Raw genomic sequence first — 14,846 nt, 5'->3', positions numbered from 1 at the left:
ATGCATGTCTTTCACTTTTTTTTCAAGAATTGCCACTCCCATTTCTAAAAGAACAATACACACTAGACAGGGGAGGAGCAGCATTATGATGTAGTTTTTGTTTTGTTTTTTAAACAGTAACATATTCATCTTATGATTGTGGAAACCACATAAAAAATGAAAGAAAAATTTATTTGCAATGATCCAAATAATCTCATTGCAGTAACAATGGGCTCTGCACAATAACAAATTATGTGTGGTAATAACTTCATTATTATAACAACAAACCTGCTAACCACCATGCCACCGTGCTGCCCCACAGCAAGGTCATGAGTTCAGTTCCACCTTTCTTTCTGTGTGGAGTCTGCAGGTTCTCTCCAGGTACTCTCGCTTCCTGCAGTCCAAGAGCTCAACTGCACAGTCCAAACACATGCAGTTAGTGGGGCTAGGTCAGTTGGAAAGTCTGAAATTCCCATATGTGTGAATCTGACTGTGAACGATTGTGTCTATGTGTTAGTGATCCCTGAGACAGACTCAGTACCCTGCCTCTTGCCCTAAAACAGGTGGGATTGGCTCAAGTCCCACCCCCGTGACCCTGAAAAGGATAAGCAGAAGATGGATGAAGTTTTGACTTGTGGTTATTTTTTCTTTTAAAGTATAAGATCATGTATCTTCTTGTTCCTGAGTATGTTGTTTTCTAGTTCCTCAGAGTTTGTCATTTATAGTTCTTGTCTCTTGTTTTCTTGTTCGCCCTCGTCTTCATGTTTATTTACCTTCTGTCTCCCCACTCATGTCCCATGTTTGTCTAGTCTCACTGTGTTCTGTCCACTTTTCACCTCCAGGCTGGATTTGTCATATTATATAAATATTATTTCTCAAATGTTCTGAATGGAGGGTTTAAAGGAGTGTTAGATTTAAACTTACTGAACAAGTCTTTAACTTTTCTGCCTTTTGGTTTAAAGTCATCTGCTACATCATGGAGGAATTTTGGCTCTCATGAGCTTGGTTTCCCATGTTTTTTCCTTGTACTAATCCCGTGTCTCTATGCTTTCTGCTATCACAATTTAAGATTGTTATTCAACCTATCTGCAGTTGCCTCACAACTGCTGGTCATTACATACCACTAACCTGAGATTCTGCTGGCTCTTTCCTTCGGAAACATCTACAACATGGAACTCCCATGGGTCAGGCTACTTTGTTTCTAATTTTCTGCTCAGTTTTTTTGTTCCTTTTGTACTTTGCTCTCAGGTTTCACCTGTCATTTCCAAACAGCAGGTAAAATGCCAAAAGTTTGCCTTTAACTATCTGCTATACACAGATGCTGCCACGTATCTCTGTTGTAGGCAACTGAAGTGACTGGCAGCCTTCACAGGGAATAAATGAAATCCTCAATTATCCTAAACATCAACAACAGGTTTTTTTTTTTAATCTTAGTTGGACTGTGGCACATCAGTCAACTTCAGGTTAAAGGCCCCGGAGTACACTTGAAATCATTATGGAGAGCAGAGTAAAGTGACCTTTAGTGGGATTTTTAATCTTGTTTTTTTTAATAATCATACTGTGTTTAATATAAGTCTGCAGATGTGGAAGTTAGAGCACCACAGCTTGCAGCACACAGCACTGTGCTGATTCATAATAATGCAAGAAGGAATTTCCTCCTAAGCAAACAGTGAATACAACAAAAGAAAAACAGGTCATTTAAACTAACCTGCCCTGAGAAATTAAATGTACAGAATAATGTACGGATAAAAATTAAATCATAAATAAACAAGAGCAATAAAAAGCATAACTACATGTCAAACATTCATAAAAGCTTTAATATAAAAAAAGACGTGTTAAAAAGTGACTTGTGAGACAATAAAAAGTTTCTATTCTGACCTCCATGAACTGTTCTACTGAAAAATTTTGCTTATGCATCTTTGTCTCCCCCTGCTGACAAAAGGAAGAATCTTTTTGGCCTGTGTCACAGGGAGGCCTGTGACCTCTAAGCATACTGCAGCGTTTTGTGTATACTGCTGCCACATTAGTGCTGAAGTCAAAAAGAGAGTTGCTTAAAATACTAGTTTTAGGATTTGAACTAATTTCTTTCTCACTTCTTCTACAGACTGCACCTGGCCTGCATCTGGTAAACATAGCAACAGCCAAACCAGTCAGGTTTTTGGACTCCTTTTATGGTAAAGTTCCTTGGAGGGAAGTTACCAAGTGTCATGAAGGAGGAGGAGTTTGGTATGAGTTTGAAGAATCTGTTGATTTTAGACATTTACAGTGCGTGGGGATTTTCTAAATATATGTATATTAATGTTCTCATTGTTTATCTAATATAATAAGAAATTTAAATGGCAGATTGAACACTCCTATAAAAGTGTTTACTCTTAATTTGATATTTCATTGTTGTTTCAGACAGTGGGAAAGGCCTCTCACTATATTGTCAGGCGCTGCAACTCCTCTCCAGAGCTAGCGTGGGCCAGGTTATGATGGTGAACAGAACATAGTAGCTTTATTGTCAGGGGCCCTATTAAAGGGGGTTTCGCACAGTGTTCCTTGATTAGTTCAATTTAGTTCAGGATTATCTTGCAGTTGCAGATGTGTTTTTCCCCCTTTTGTTTCCTTGTAAAGCTTTTCCAGTTTCATTTTTCTTTAGTTGGCTCAACTATTCTGCAATGTAAATTAAACACATTAAAGCACAGTTGTGAAGAAAGGAATAAATCAGTGGACTGTCAATCAACTATTTTTTTTCTGCCTCAACCACTCAGATAACCTTCACAGCCTCTAATTATTTTTCATTTGTAATTTATTTTCTCCATGGTGGGTCAGAGTTCACTCTACCACTGTTAGTGCTAACTTATATGTTAAAGTGGGGCAGCTGTTAATGTAGTTCTTAAGTGGCAGAGAATTTCAAATTCAGTGTTTCAAACAGCTCAACAAATATCACCTGTGACCTGCTCCCCTGAGCCACAGCCACCCCAAATGATGACGAGTTTATGATGAGGTGAACTGAAGAGGAGGAGATGAACCGGTGCTGCTAGGGTGAGATGGATATTGCTTGCACAGTCCTTTGGTGCTGCAGGCAGGCACTATCCAGGTACAGAGAGAGAAAAGGTTGAGCTGCTGGTGACATGTAGCACTGTTAATGAATTTTGGAAAGTGAGTTATGTCTAGGCTTGGGCTTTTGTGTCTATGTTAAAAGGACAGGGATTTACAGAATCCCATTTGTTCAAATTTACATGAATAAATATGGTTATGAAATAAGTAATGAAATAAATACATACTACAATAATTAGCTGTATGAGTTTAGCTTAGAGTAATACGTATGTCCCCAAGATCAACTCACATCAATTCAATTGCCTAGATTTTGTCAGGTAAAGTTGTAGAGCATTTAAAGTAGGGATGGACCATTCCGATATTACGTATCGGTATCTGTCCGATACTGACCTAAATTACTGGATCGGATATGGAGAGAAGTAAAAAAAAAAAAAGTAATCGATCCATTAAATATTACAAAAGCATGTGACATGGCATAACGCAGCTCATAACCTTAGCACCTCGCAGTATGCGTCATGTAATAGAGTGGCTGTGGCGTGCGAGACCTGTCGGTGGTCTGGTTGAGCACTTGGAGCCTCACTTCATCTCCGAGAAAGTTATCCCACAGAGAAGTAAAGCAAGTGTGTAAGCTCCTCTCTGAATGTTTGTAAAGCATTCCCGCGTTAAGCTTAACAACCGATATATGGAGCGACTGCCTCTTCTCTCTCCCTCCCTCTCCTGTTGCTACTCCAATCATGAAACTGATGAATGATCAGCTGATCGGCTTTTCTGTGCGACTCCCGTCTCTATTGTTTGTTTTTGTCCCACTTTGCACCAGAAAGAGGAAACCAGTGGCTAAAAAACAGCAGCACGTTTAAGCTTGATAAGTTGTTGTTAGAATTTATTTAATATTACTTTCTACACCAGGATCCTTTTCTACGTAGCTGACGGCTGGTAACTGTGCAGGGGCGGATCTAGCAAAGTTTTGCCAGGGGGGTCAATAGGGCATTAAATCAAATCAAATCAAATCAAATCACTTTTATTGTCACGTCACATGTGCAGGTACACTGGTACAGTACATGTGAGTGAAATTCTTGTGTGCGAGCTTCACAAGCAACAGAGTTGTGCAAAAATACAATAACGTAAAACAAGCAAAATATAAAAAATGGCTAATCTAAAAAGTAATAAATATATCTACAATATATAAAGGTATATACATTACTGAACGTGTGTACTAAATATGTTTTTCTACGTGTGTGTGTTAATTAACAGGGAAAGGGGGCACAAAGACATACTTTTCTTTCTTATTCTCATTTAAAATGTCTAGCTTTTAATAAATAATTATCTGAATCTTACACCCAAAGTTTTAATCTGTAGTAAAATGTATAGAAGTCCATTACTGTATATAGTAACTATTAAGTCTAATATACCCTAGTAAGCTATAGTACTTCCCACCATCTGTGCAGTCTGCAATTCTGTTGAAGAAAGATGTTGAATCTATTTAAATATAGTAGAAAAATAATGTACATTAAATTAAAGTTGATTACATCGATTAAGCATCATGTGGCGGAGGGTGGTTCCCTATTTATTTATTTTTTGCTGGGAGTTTGCAACCCTATTAGTTAGGTTGTTTAATATTTGTGCTAAGTACTCTTTAAAATACCAGAATAGGAAGGATGGTGTAGGTTTAAGTAAATTTGATTAATCAGTTTTGCTGAACTATGAAATATTTTGGGTGCAGTGTATTTTTTGCATACAGGTATAACAGAATAGCTTTAGTGTTCTGTTTTTTAAAACTTGAGTATGAACTTATACAAAGTGCAGCAAGATATTAAAAACATTTTTATTGATTAAAAAATACACTATATCGGATTCATATCGGTATCGGCAGCTATCCAAATTTATCGGTATCGGACATTAAAAAGTGGTATCATGCCATCTCTAATTTAAAGTGGATTATATAGGCCAGGTATTATTACAAAGTTACAGCATACTCATAGTAAAACAGTCATTGTAGGCTTTAAAAAATAAAAATACAACTCAAAAATATTTCATACATTAAATAAATGGATAATAACATGTTTCTATAAAATATTTCTCAACTTTATTTTTATTTGTTATTTATTATATACCTACACTTTAAAATATGCAACTGACTTTTCAGGTTTTCTATTTCTTGTATAAATTCTTCATAATTAAAGAACAAGAACAAGTAGTCTGATGTCTTGTATTCATTATGAAAGTACACTAGATACACTACTTTTTGATTTTCCAACCACACTATGTTTTAATATCATAAATAACCTTCTGAATTTGATTTGGTATCAGAGATCATCCATGACACATCATGTAACATCTGCTTATATCGTACTGAATTCTGCTGTCTAAATCCACAAAGATCAGGAGCAGCTGTGGTAGCACAGCTGAGCTCATCACAGCCTGTATGCAAAGAAAATCTTAGTGGAGCTTATTAATGGAGTACACTAGTTGCCAAACCATCTAATTGGTCAGATCTTTTTATTCACCAGAGAAAATTGGAAAAGCCAAATTTGAGTTGAAAAAATAAAAGCGGTCAATTCATCCTGCAAAATTACATAGTTTTGGTCAACAGCTGCATTAAAACGGGTGAGTCAGAAAAACAACTAACAAACAAAAGACACATTTTATGGATCCAATGTGAAATGTTTTTTACGTGAGAAATTTGCATATGAATCTTGTCTTTATTTCTTATTTCTTTCTATTTATTTTTCCTACAATCCACCCAAATCTAGGGTTCCCACGTGTAAAATCTTACTTTAACCCTAAATCATGAGTACATTTTTGGACCTTCACAGCCCAACAATGGTAAAAGACAAAACAGTGATTCAATTATTTTTTACAAGGTTTTTACTTCCATTTTGAAACAGAAAAACAGCTACACATTTGTCCCACTTTTAACCAGACTTCGCATCTGACAGCAACATTGGTCTCATTCAACACCAACTTTCTTCACATTCATTCACAGAACGATAAAGTGCAACAGCATCAACACAACTTCATGACAAAACTAGACAGACAGAGGCAGACAAATGAAAACTTGGGACACTGAACTTTCGGCACTTCAGGAGAAAGTAGTAGAAATTAAAACTGCACATGGTAACGGTTAGTAAACGCTGAATATATTTAGACTTCTCTCTGTCATCGTGAACAAGGAGAAACATTAAATAAATAAAAAGTAACGTACATATTTTCAAAAATATTAAATCTTAAGGTACATTCATATAACCTACATATACAGCATATATACCACCAACATGCAAAAGTCACATAAAAGCATACATCATAATACAACAGAAGACAACAACAGAAGGCACCAGCTTGCAAAACTCAAACTTGAAGACAAGAATTAAAGTGAATGAATTGCACAAATCCACAAAACAAAAATGTATCCTTCATGTTTCTTTAGTATCCTGGAGTCTAAATATTATTATTTAGAAATAAATATAGAGTCTAATAAATTTATCCTTTAGAGTTGTATGAGTATTTCCAATACTTTGAAATAGTTTTTTCTCTTTTATAAGATATGTCACTTAAACATATAGCAGTAAAGAAAATAAATGAATATCTGTTTCGTACGGAAGATGAATCACCAAGAATAAATGTTAAATTGAAATGCCACTTTAAGAAACAGGTTATAATAGGACATCATCTTGATTAAGGGTTTTATGACTAACGACTTTTAATAATGGTGCCTGAATGATTTATTCAGATTTAATAGAACAGAATAAGATGACGATTAATTCATGTTGACTCGAATCTCTTTGTGGAAAGTTCATTCTTTATTCTGTCAATAAATTCTGTGTTTTATTATGTTTTATAAAAAATTGTTAACAGCATTTTCTACAGCAATCCCTGTTATATAGTTAAAAGAAATTATTATAACCTGGCAATATAAACGTTTAATGTCTGTTTAATATCTTAATGTAAATCCGTAAGATTAATTAATAAAGCCATTTGATACAACCTGTAAATTTTTTACTTGCTGATAAAAATAATAATGATGTGTTAGCGAAAAATAAATGCTTTGATAAATATTAACATATATATTTTTAATTATGTGATATTGCATTAACTACCTGCACTGTTAATCCAGGACAGCGTACTTCTTCCAGTAGTAAAATCATGCTAAATGCCAATGCCCCTGTATACTGTGCTCCTGCACAGTGATACCTCAGCTATTTGGATGCATTAGGAGTCTCTTTGTCCTTTGTTCCCTTTTTTACTACTCTCTGAGCGATCCCATATGGCACGTGGCACGCCACCGTCCCCATTTCTGCTGCCCCCTCCACGTGAAACATTTGGTCATCGAAGAAGATATGTGGCCTGATCTTCTCCAGCATTGGGCCTTTGGGCGCGCCGGCAAGAAAGAGAGCTTCATCGATCTCCAGACCCCAGGAGCGCAGCGTTTTTAGGGCTCTGGTACCAGAACTGGCTGCACTCCGAGCTGTCACGAGGTAGGTTCGAATAGGGCAGTCCAGCCGCTGACCTTTGCCGTAAAACTTCTTCTGGAGCTTTCCTAAAACCTCCAGGAAGCCCTTCAGTGGCCCCTGCAGAAAGAAGGACAGATTCATGGACGTTAACCTTTCTGCACATATACATGACTCACTACATGTTAGACACACTGTAACTGAATTCACGCCAGCTGAGCTCAATGTGTAGATTTTACACGCTGATTTCATTTTACACTGTGTAAAATGTAAACAAAAAGAAGGAAAATCCAATCATTTGCAAATCTTTGAAAACCATATTTTGTATTAGATGTTTAAACTGAGAAACAAAAATCAAAGCTGGGACAGGCCCATGTTTACGCAAAATCCTTTCTTCTTTTAATAACGATCTGTAAACATCTGAGAACCGAGGAGAACAGCCGCTGGGCTTTTGGAAGAGGAATGACGTCCAATTCTTGTGTGATGTAAGATTCTTGTCATGTTTTTCATTTCATGATGCACGGCACACAGAACAGTGGTGTTTAGAGATCACAGTTCACATATGGCTTCTTCTTTGTGTGCTTTCTGTGGATGACACGGTGAGCTGTGTTCACAGACAGCGATTTCTGGAAGCATTCCTGACCCCATGCAATGATTTTCATGATAGAATCATGTCTGTTTTTAACGCAGTGCCACTTGCCTAAGGGTCAGTAATGATTTTCAGCCTCCTCCATTGCGCACATAGATTTTGCCAAATTCCAGGACTCTTTTGATGATATTACTTCTCAGAAACAGAATCTCTGCCTCTCAAAGGTGGCCTTTTTATACCAGTCATGTTACTGAACTGTTGCCAATTAACATAACTGGTTGCAAAATGTTCCTCCAGTTTTTTCTTTTTACTACCACTGACTTTTCTAGCCTTTTCTTGCCATCTTCACAACTTTTTTTTAGACAATTTACTGCCATCTAACTCAAAATAAGCTGTTTTCCATAAAAGTAAAATGTCTCAGTTTAAAAATTGCATGTTTTCAATGGTTTTCATTTACATTTTACACAGCTTTCCAACTTTTTGGGAATTTTGGTGGTTGTTGTAATTCTAGAAGAAATTAAAGTGTTATTTGACTTTTAGTGTCCCTTCCTATCATTCTCCAATGGAAAAATGTCACGCTGTGTATACTGTACATGGTCTAGAGGCTTGTTTTCATGCGCCTTCTCGTGCTCAAAGAACTTGTCCAGTCCATGGGCCTTGCAAATCCGCTCAGACTCATCTGAGAAGAGGACGGCATCGCCATCAAAGGCAACACGGAGCTGAGTGTCCGACACTTCCTTCATCTTCTCCGGAGTGAACATGATGGCTGCTGCTATACCTGGTTCACATATTTGACAGAGGTTATCTTTGAAAATTAGCTGTATGCATGGACACTGATTACACAGGTCTGCAACCAAAAAACTACATAGGATTTATTTTCTTTACTGTTTCTTATAGATTTTTACCAATTGAAACCGGGAAAAATATTTTTTAAATTCCATCTTGTCAGTTTTTTCTTGCAAAACTCATGGTTTTAGTGTAATTAAGTGAAAATTTCCATTTTTCAACTGAAATCTGGTATCCTATACTTGAGTTTAAAAAAAACATATCCAATAATGATTTCTTATATTAATTTAACAGTTCTGAGAGCGAAACAATTATAAATATCAAGAATATTGTTAAGGAATATTACAGACATGAGAATATTAACTGTAACAGGCTGCATGCATGGTTGACGCATGCGCACTGGTGTCCCAACAGGTTTATTTTGTTCATAGTGAAAGGTAAGGAATTTCAGAAAAATTATGCATAGTTAATTGTGTTACTTGTGTTTTGCAAAAAAAAACTGTACGTGATGGAGGGAAATGGATTCAGCACCCTAAAAAACATAAAATTTACCAAAAATATCCCATGCAGCTGAAATCTTTTTCCTTTTTTGCAGACGTGTGTTATCACACAGCAGAGACTGGCACTTACTTTTTTTCATTTTTTAAGGGACTTTGTTTAGGGTTCAGTAATAGAAGCAGGTTGTGTACTCACCTTCTGCCAGAGCTTCACGAACCTTGACAGGGTCAGCAGACAGGTAAAGATTAGTGTGATAGGCCTTCAAGTATCCTATGGGACTGTTTCCTCCAGTCATACAGAAGCGCTCAATAAACAGCTCTGCAGAAAGGAGAAATCAAAAGCTAAGGAGGCAGTCAATAACACTGATCATAGATGATATATATTCACACACACACACACACACATATATGTGTGTGTGTGTGTGTGTGTGGAATATATCCAGAGGCGTGTGTCACTTAAACTTGCATTATTTTTAAACGCCACCAGAGGGAGATAATTGTGTTTCAAAAAGACATTTTGCATGACACTAGCAAAACAATCAAAACTACCCACTGCAGTCACTGTTTATGATTTTTATGCTACTTTTTTTATCATTCGTAATTTTTTCTTGCTTCTTTCCCATCATGGTGAACTCCACCGGGCTGTTCAACAGCACTTTTTAATCAGTCAACAATCTATCGATGCACAGTGTAACCCTCGTGGGTTTAGTAGTTGTCAGCTTTGGAAGGATTGCATGGATGCAGCGTAGGTTGCATATTTAATTCTTAACTCTGCATAACCAAATACCTATGCAAACGGACACCAATACAATACTATGAATTCAACTTCACAAGTACTGCACTGTATTTGTGGAAGCGGGCAGATGAGAGGGGTTTCCATTAAGGGCATTAATTATACAAACAATGCTACTTTAATGAAAACAAATAATTTAATAATGCAGCTGGACATGATTAAAATGGTCAGTTTTACTTAACATTTAGTTGCAGAATATATCCAGAGGAGGGAGAGCAGGGAAAAGAAGGAAAGTGCCATTTTGTGATTTTCTTAAGTGAGTATGGTAATGGGGTGCTAAAGAGCCAGGACCCAAACTCTCACCACTTATTATTGGGGTCATACTATGCTGTTGAGATCATGAGAAACATCCCATTATAACCACTGTCAGTCTCTATTCATCCAGAGGAACTCGAGTGACTCCTTAAACTGAGCCGAGTGGAAGTCTATTGACAGGCTTCAACCAAGAAATAAACAAAAGGGGCTTGGGTTAAATAGTGAAGCCTCACATTACAAGAGATTCTTAGATTACAGTCAGTTCTTTTCCTCTTCTCTTTCCTTTCTATGCCTCTTTTTTTCTTTTATTTAGTCAACAGAGGATACTGCAATGCCTTGAGGAAAGTCTGTGAGCACACTTTTGTGCCTGTGTGACCTGGGAAGGACTTGGGTCGTAAAATAACTGACAGTGTGGGAACAGAGGCGGCCAGCTGTGGAGAGCAGCTGGAGAATAATATGAGTCAATACCAAAGTTCAAAGTTCAGTTTTTATAAAGAGCTAGGCATAAAATTCTCAAATGTATTTTAAGGGTGTATTTGTTAAGGGCTCAGGGGCTCCAGTTACTTGTTACAATCATATGGAATAAAACAAAAGGTCAGTTTTTGTTATTTTTTTGCTAAATCTGTGTTTCAGAAAGAAGGATTATCCAGGGTATGCTCAGAATCATTAGCTAATGAAATGTCAGTCACAGCTCTTTAGCCAGCAAGTGTGCAGTTTCACAGTCAGATCTGCGCCCTGCATTGATCCAATTAAGGCTTTATAATGATGCATGCAAACCAGCAAGTGATGTGATGGTCGCTATGTTGATTGTTTGTAGCGGTTATTTTATTAGTCTGCGCCTGAGTATGACACTCAAACAGTAGATGCTTGTTAACTTAGCTAGGAATGCTAAGTTAACAAGCTCGTTAGCATTCTACCCGCATCCAAATATGGTCAAGCTACTGGCTACAAGTAACACTGTAGTCAGGGTTTCAAAACACATGCCAATAGGTAATATTATGGTGGCTATGTCCAGCTCTTCTATATTATCTATTGTTTGAATCCTGTTAGCTTCAGATGTATATTAAATGTTGTAAAGCAAACCTTAATCTTTTCCAAAATGCTGATCAACTGTCTGTGCTTGCTTTTTCATGACTGTTCCTGTGGCAAGAAAGTATCAACAATCCTATTTCTACTTTATTTACACCACTTTCTTAAGATATTACAGTGAGTTTTTAAATTGCTCATTTAACTTGAATATATGAAACGTTTGATTAAAAATTAATAAATTGACTTAATAAACTGACTTAATAATTGACTTAATATTAATAATACAAACACATTTTATTTTAGGGGAAACAAAGTGTATCTATTTACTTCCTTTATTTTTTATTTTTTTGTCTTTTTCTGTACAACATATGGACAAGACTACTAGAATACATGTACAGGAGCTGCTTATGGCATGAAGCACCTGGCACACAATTTTTGTGCTGATATTAATGACAGAGGAGGTTTTAATTCTGGCAGAATCAGCAGAGAACAGGTGACTTTTACACAGTTATACCCCTCAGCACTCAGCGAATCCGCTCATGTAGCTTTACATGGTCTGCTACTTTGTGTCTCACTTCCTGAAAACTTCTGGTTTGTAATAATACCACTTCCAGTTGATGGTGGAATATCTAAAAGTTAAGAAATTTCATCAACTGATTTCTTGCAATGGTGGCATCCTCTTACAGCACCACGCACAAGTTCACTGAGCTCTTTAAAGCAACCCGTTCTTTCACAAATGTAAAGGCTATGTGCTTGATTTTACAACACCTGTGGCAATGGGACTGAAAACGCCTGAATTCAAAGATTAAAAGGTGTGGACTTTTATGCATAAAGAAAGGTTATGTAACCAAATAATTTAAAAAATGTTATAATCACATATAAATTCTACATGTTGCACCTTTAAAAGTCCAATTAAAAAGACGACTGCTGAAAGAGAACAGATACAAGGACATGTCACCCAGATGCCCCTGGAACTCACGGTGGTGATTAATGGTATTGATGAGTCTTAGGCCCACATTTGCGTGGTTGTTGGTCATGAGCACAACATCAAAGAGCTCCTCGCTCTCGGGGTAAAGCTCCCTCAGTTTAGCGTTCACAGCCTCCAGAGCCTGGGAACACGAGCAGACAGGTTTCAGTTATACAAACAGGGTAATACAGTATCCCCGCAGTGGGATGGAAACGTGTGAATGTGTTTGAGTGGGTTTGTGGTTGTGTTTTGTATTCATCCACCGCCTCCAGAGACACGACCTAACACTGACAGCAGTGAATCTCTCTCTGCGTTAGTGTGCATGTGTGTGTGTGCTTGTTTCTCCAGCTCTTTGCCTTCCCAGTCTCTGACCTTGACAAAGGAGAAAGCAGGTCCAGGGCTGAACGCCTCCGTTTCGTGCTCCACTTGGTACTTGATGTACTCTTCCATGCCTTGCTGTTCATAGATATGCTGCTCCTTCTCCATGTTGAAGAGGACTCGAGATGACACGGCGATGGTGATGGCATTTTCAGGCTTGGGCTGGAGCGTGAGGGGTTAAAACACATCATTCTGAATGAGAGGAGCTGAGATTGTTACCCAATTGGGTAGAGAGCTGTATTTTTTTTTTCCTAAACGTAGGCACAAGGGACATTTTATAAGAAAATGCACAAGATCCTGATGAAACCTTTTGGTTACTGACCTTGCATGCAACAGTAGATAAACTGAGCTGATGTGACAGAATAGAAGTGACAGCGTGATATAACATACTTTCCTCAGAGCCTGATAGTGTAGGCCCAAACACCAGAAGGGCTGACACCTGTTAACTCTTTCAAGGCTGAGGCGTTTAAATTGCTTGCATAATCTGAAAAGTTTCCTTTTGTGTAATTACTTGTGTTGGTGTTTATGAGTCCACTAAACTTAGAAATAAGCTGTCACACCCTTTTATTTAATTGACAGCACGAAGAAAAGCACAGGATGAAAAATATTCAGACTACTTAAAAAGTATTTATCGAATCAGGATCTGTCAGATTCCCAGGTTAGACAATTCTTTGTGTTCTACATGCACTTTATATTTTAGTTGTATCAGTTTTTAACCCTGTAAGTTCTGAATCTTCATCTATGTTTTGGAAGAAAGCAAAAAAAAAAACAGAACTGTATATTATGATTGCAGAGATTAGGGTTAGCTCTACGGTTGAGGTCATCACCGATGATGACTTGGACCTGGCAGGGTGAAATTTCGATTCATCCCCTCCAGAAAAAAGTCCAAATGAGGTCACTTTACTGACCCGAAACAAGACCCATCTGTACCTTGCTCAGTCTCCAGGCAACACAATACAGCCGCTCCATGTCTCCTATACTATCCTGTTTCACTGAACTACATTGTTATGTGCCTTTATTTTCAGTTAACCCAAGGCTATAAATGATGCAGTACTCACTTGCAGACCTGTTTCAGCCCTCCCCCTGGTTTTGATAATGTTGAGTGGCTCTGTGTGTCTGCACTCTGTCATTTGTCATCCATAAGGTGACATAACTCTTTGACACTGCAGCCAAGAATAGTGACCATGAATCTGCCTTGGCTGACAAATAAGAGTACACTTGTAGCGCTTTAATTTTAACTTGAATTATGTGCAAGGAGAATCTCCTTTTGCCTAGTATAATTAATAGTACTAGTTCTTAAGTGTAAATGGATACTGTAAACAGAAAGCTGTATAGATACTCACTGATTTAGGTTTCCTGGTGGGGGTCGAGGGCCTCAAAACTGCCCTCGCATCTTCCCAAGGGGGTCGGCTGCTGTTGCCTCCATTCTTGGTGAAATCTTGTCCGCCGACAGTCAGACTTTGGCCGTTGTTTAGACTCATCTTACCTCTGTGGTTCACCACTCTCCTCTAGGACCACACTGAGCCCTAGCGTTTCCCCTCGATGGCTCACTTTGTTAGTCCCCGTCTCTCTCTCTGGCAGGAGTTCCCAACAAAGTCCTCACTCACTCTCGCACAATTAGAATTTGAATTCAGTCCTGCTGCACTCAAGAGATGAGATCAGCCTGATTGCTGCAGCTGCAGAGCAACTTAGCTATAATATAGCTCTAATAAGGCTGAAGCAGCAGCAAGATGTTGCAGGACGAGGATGGAGAGAGATTCAGGAAAAGGGCTAAATTCAAGCTGCAAGCACTTCCCTTTTTATCTCTAGCATCACGCGTGTTAGGACATTCCTTCCTCAGCTCTTCCTTGCTTCTCTTTCCTCTCTCTCACACACACTACTGACTTCAAACCATTTTGCATCCTCCTCCTCTTTGTTAACCCTTTCAGTGTCTAACTTCCTGGAGCAGTAGGACAGCACGTGAGAAAGTGTGTGGCAACTGCTTGTTGCTGCCTATTGGACAGAGCACGCTGGTGTGTCAGAGGAGGGATGTGTCACGATGCTTGAAATATAGCCCTCCTTGCCTAGAGATGTAGCATCTGATATA

At 38.0% G+C, this 14,846-nt stretch overlaps 1 protein-coding gene across 1 annotated transcript; it reads right to left on the bottom strand.

Annotated features, from left to right (window-relative positions):
• Positions 1-5,878: 5,878 nt before the first annotated feature.
• Positions 5,879-14,606, bottom strand: LOC116322287 (cytosolic 5'-nucleotidase 1A-like). Its single transcript, XM_031742317.2, has 6 exons — positions 14,104-14,606; positions 12,755-12,922; positions 12,395-12,524; positions 9,535-9,657; positions 8,649-8,833; positions 5,879-7,586 (listed from the first exon to the last, which is right to left on the bottom strand). Exons 1-6 carry the CDS (start codon positions 14,239-14,241, stop codon positions 7,215-7,217), a joined length of 1,116 nt encoding a protein of 371 aa, XP_031598177.1. The 5' UTR covers positions 14,242-14,606; the 3' UTR covers positions 5,879-7,214.
• Between the last annotated feature and the right edge of the window lie 240 nt (positions 14,607-14,846).

The sequence above is a fragment of the Oreochromis aureus genome, linkage group 19, assembly GCF_013358895.1.
Source record: "Oreochromis aureus strain Israel breed Guangdong linkage group 19, ZZ_aureus, whole genome shotgun sequence".
Taxonomy (NCBI): Eukaryota; Metazoa; Chordata; class Actinopteri; order Cichliformes; family Cichlidae; genus Oreochromis; species Oreochromis aureus.
The sequence above is the reverse complement of the archived record's forward strand: the minus strand, read 5'-3'. Positions and strand labels throughout refer to the sequence as shown.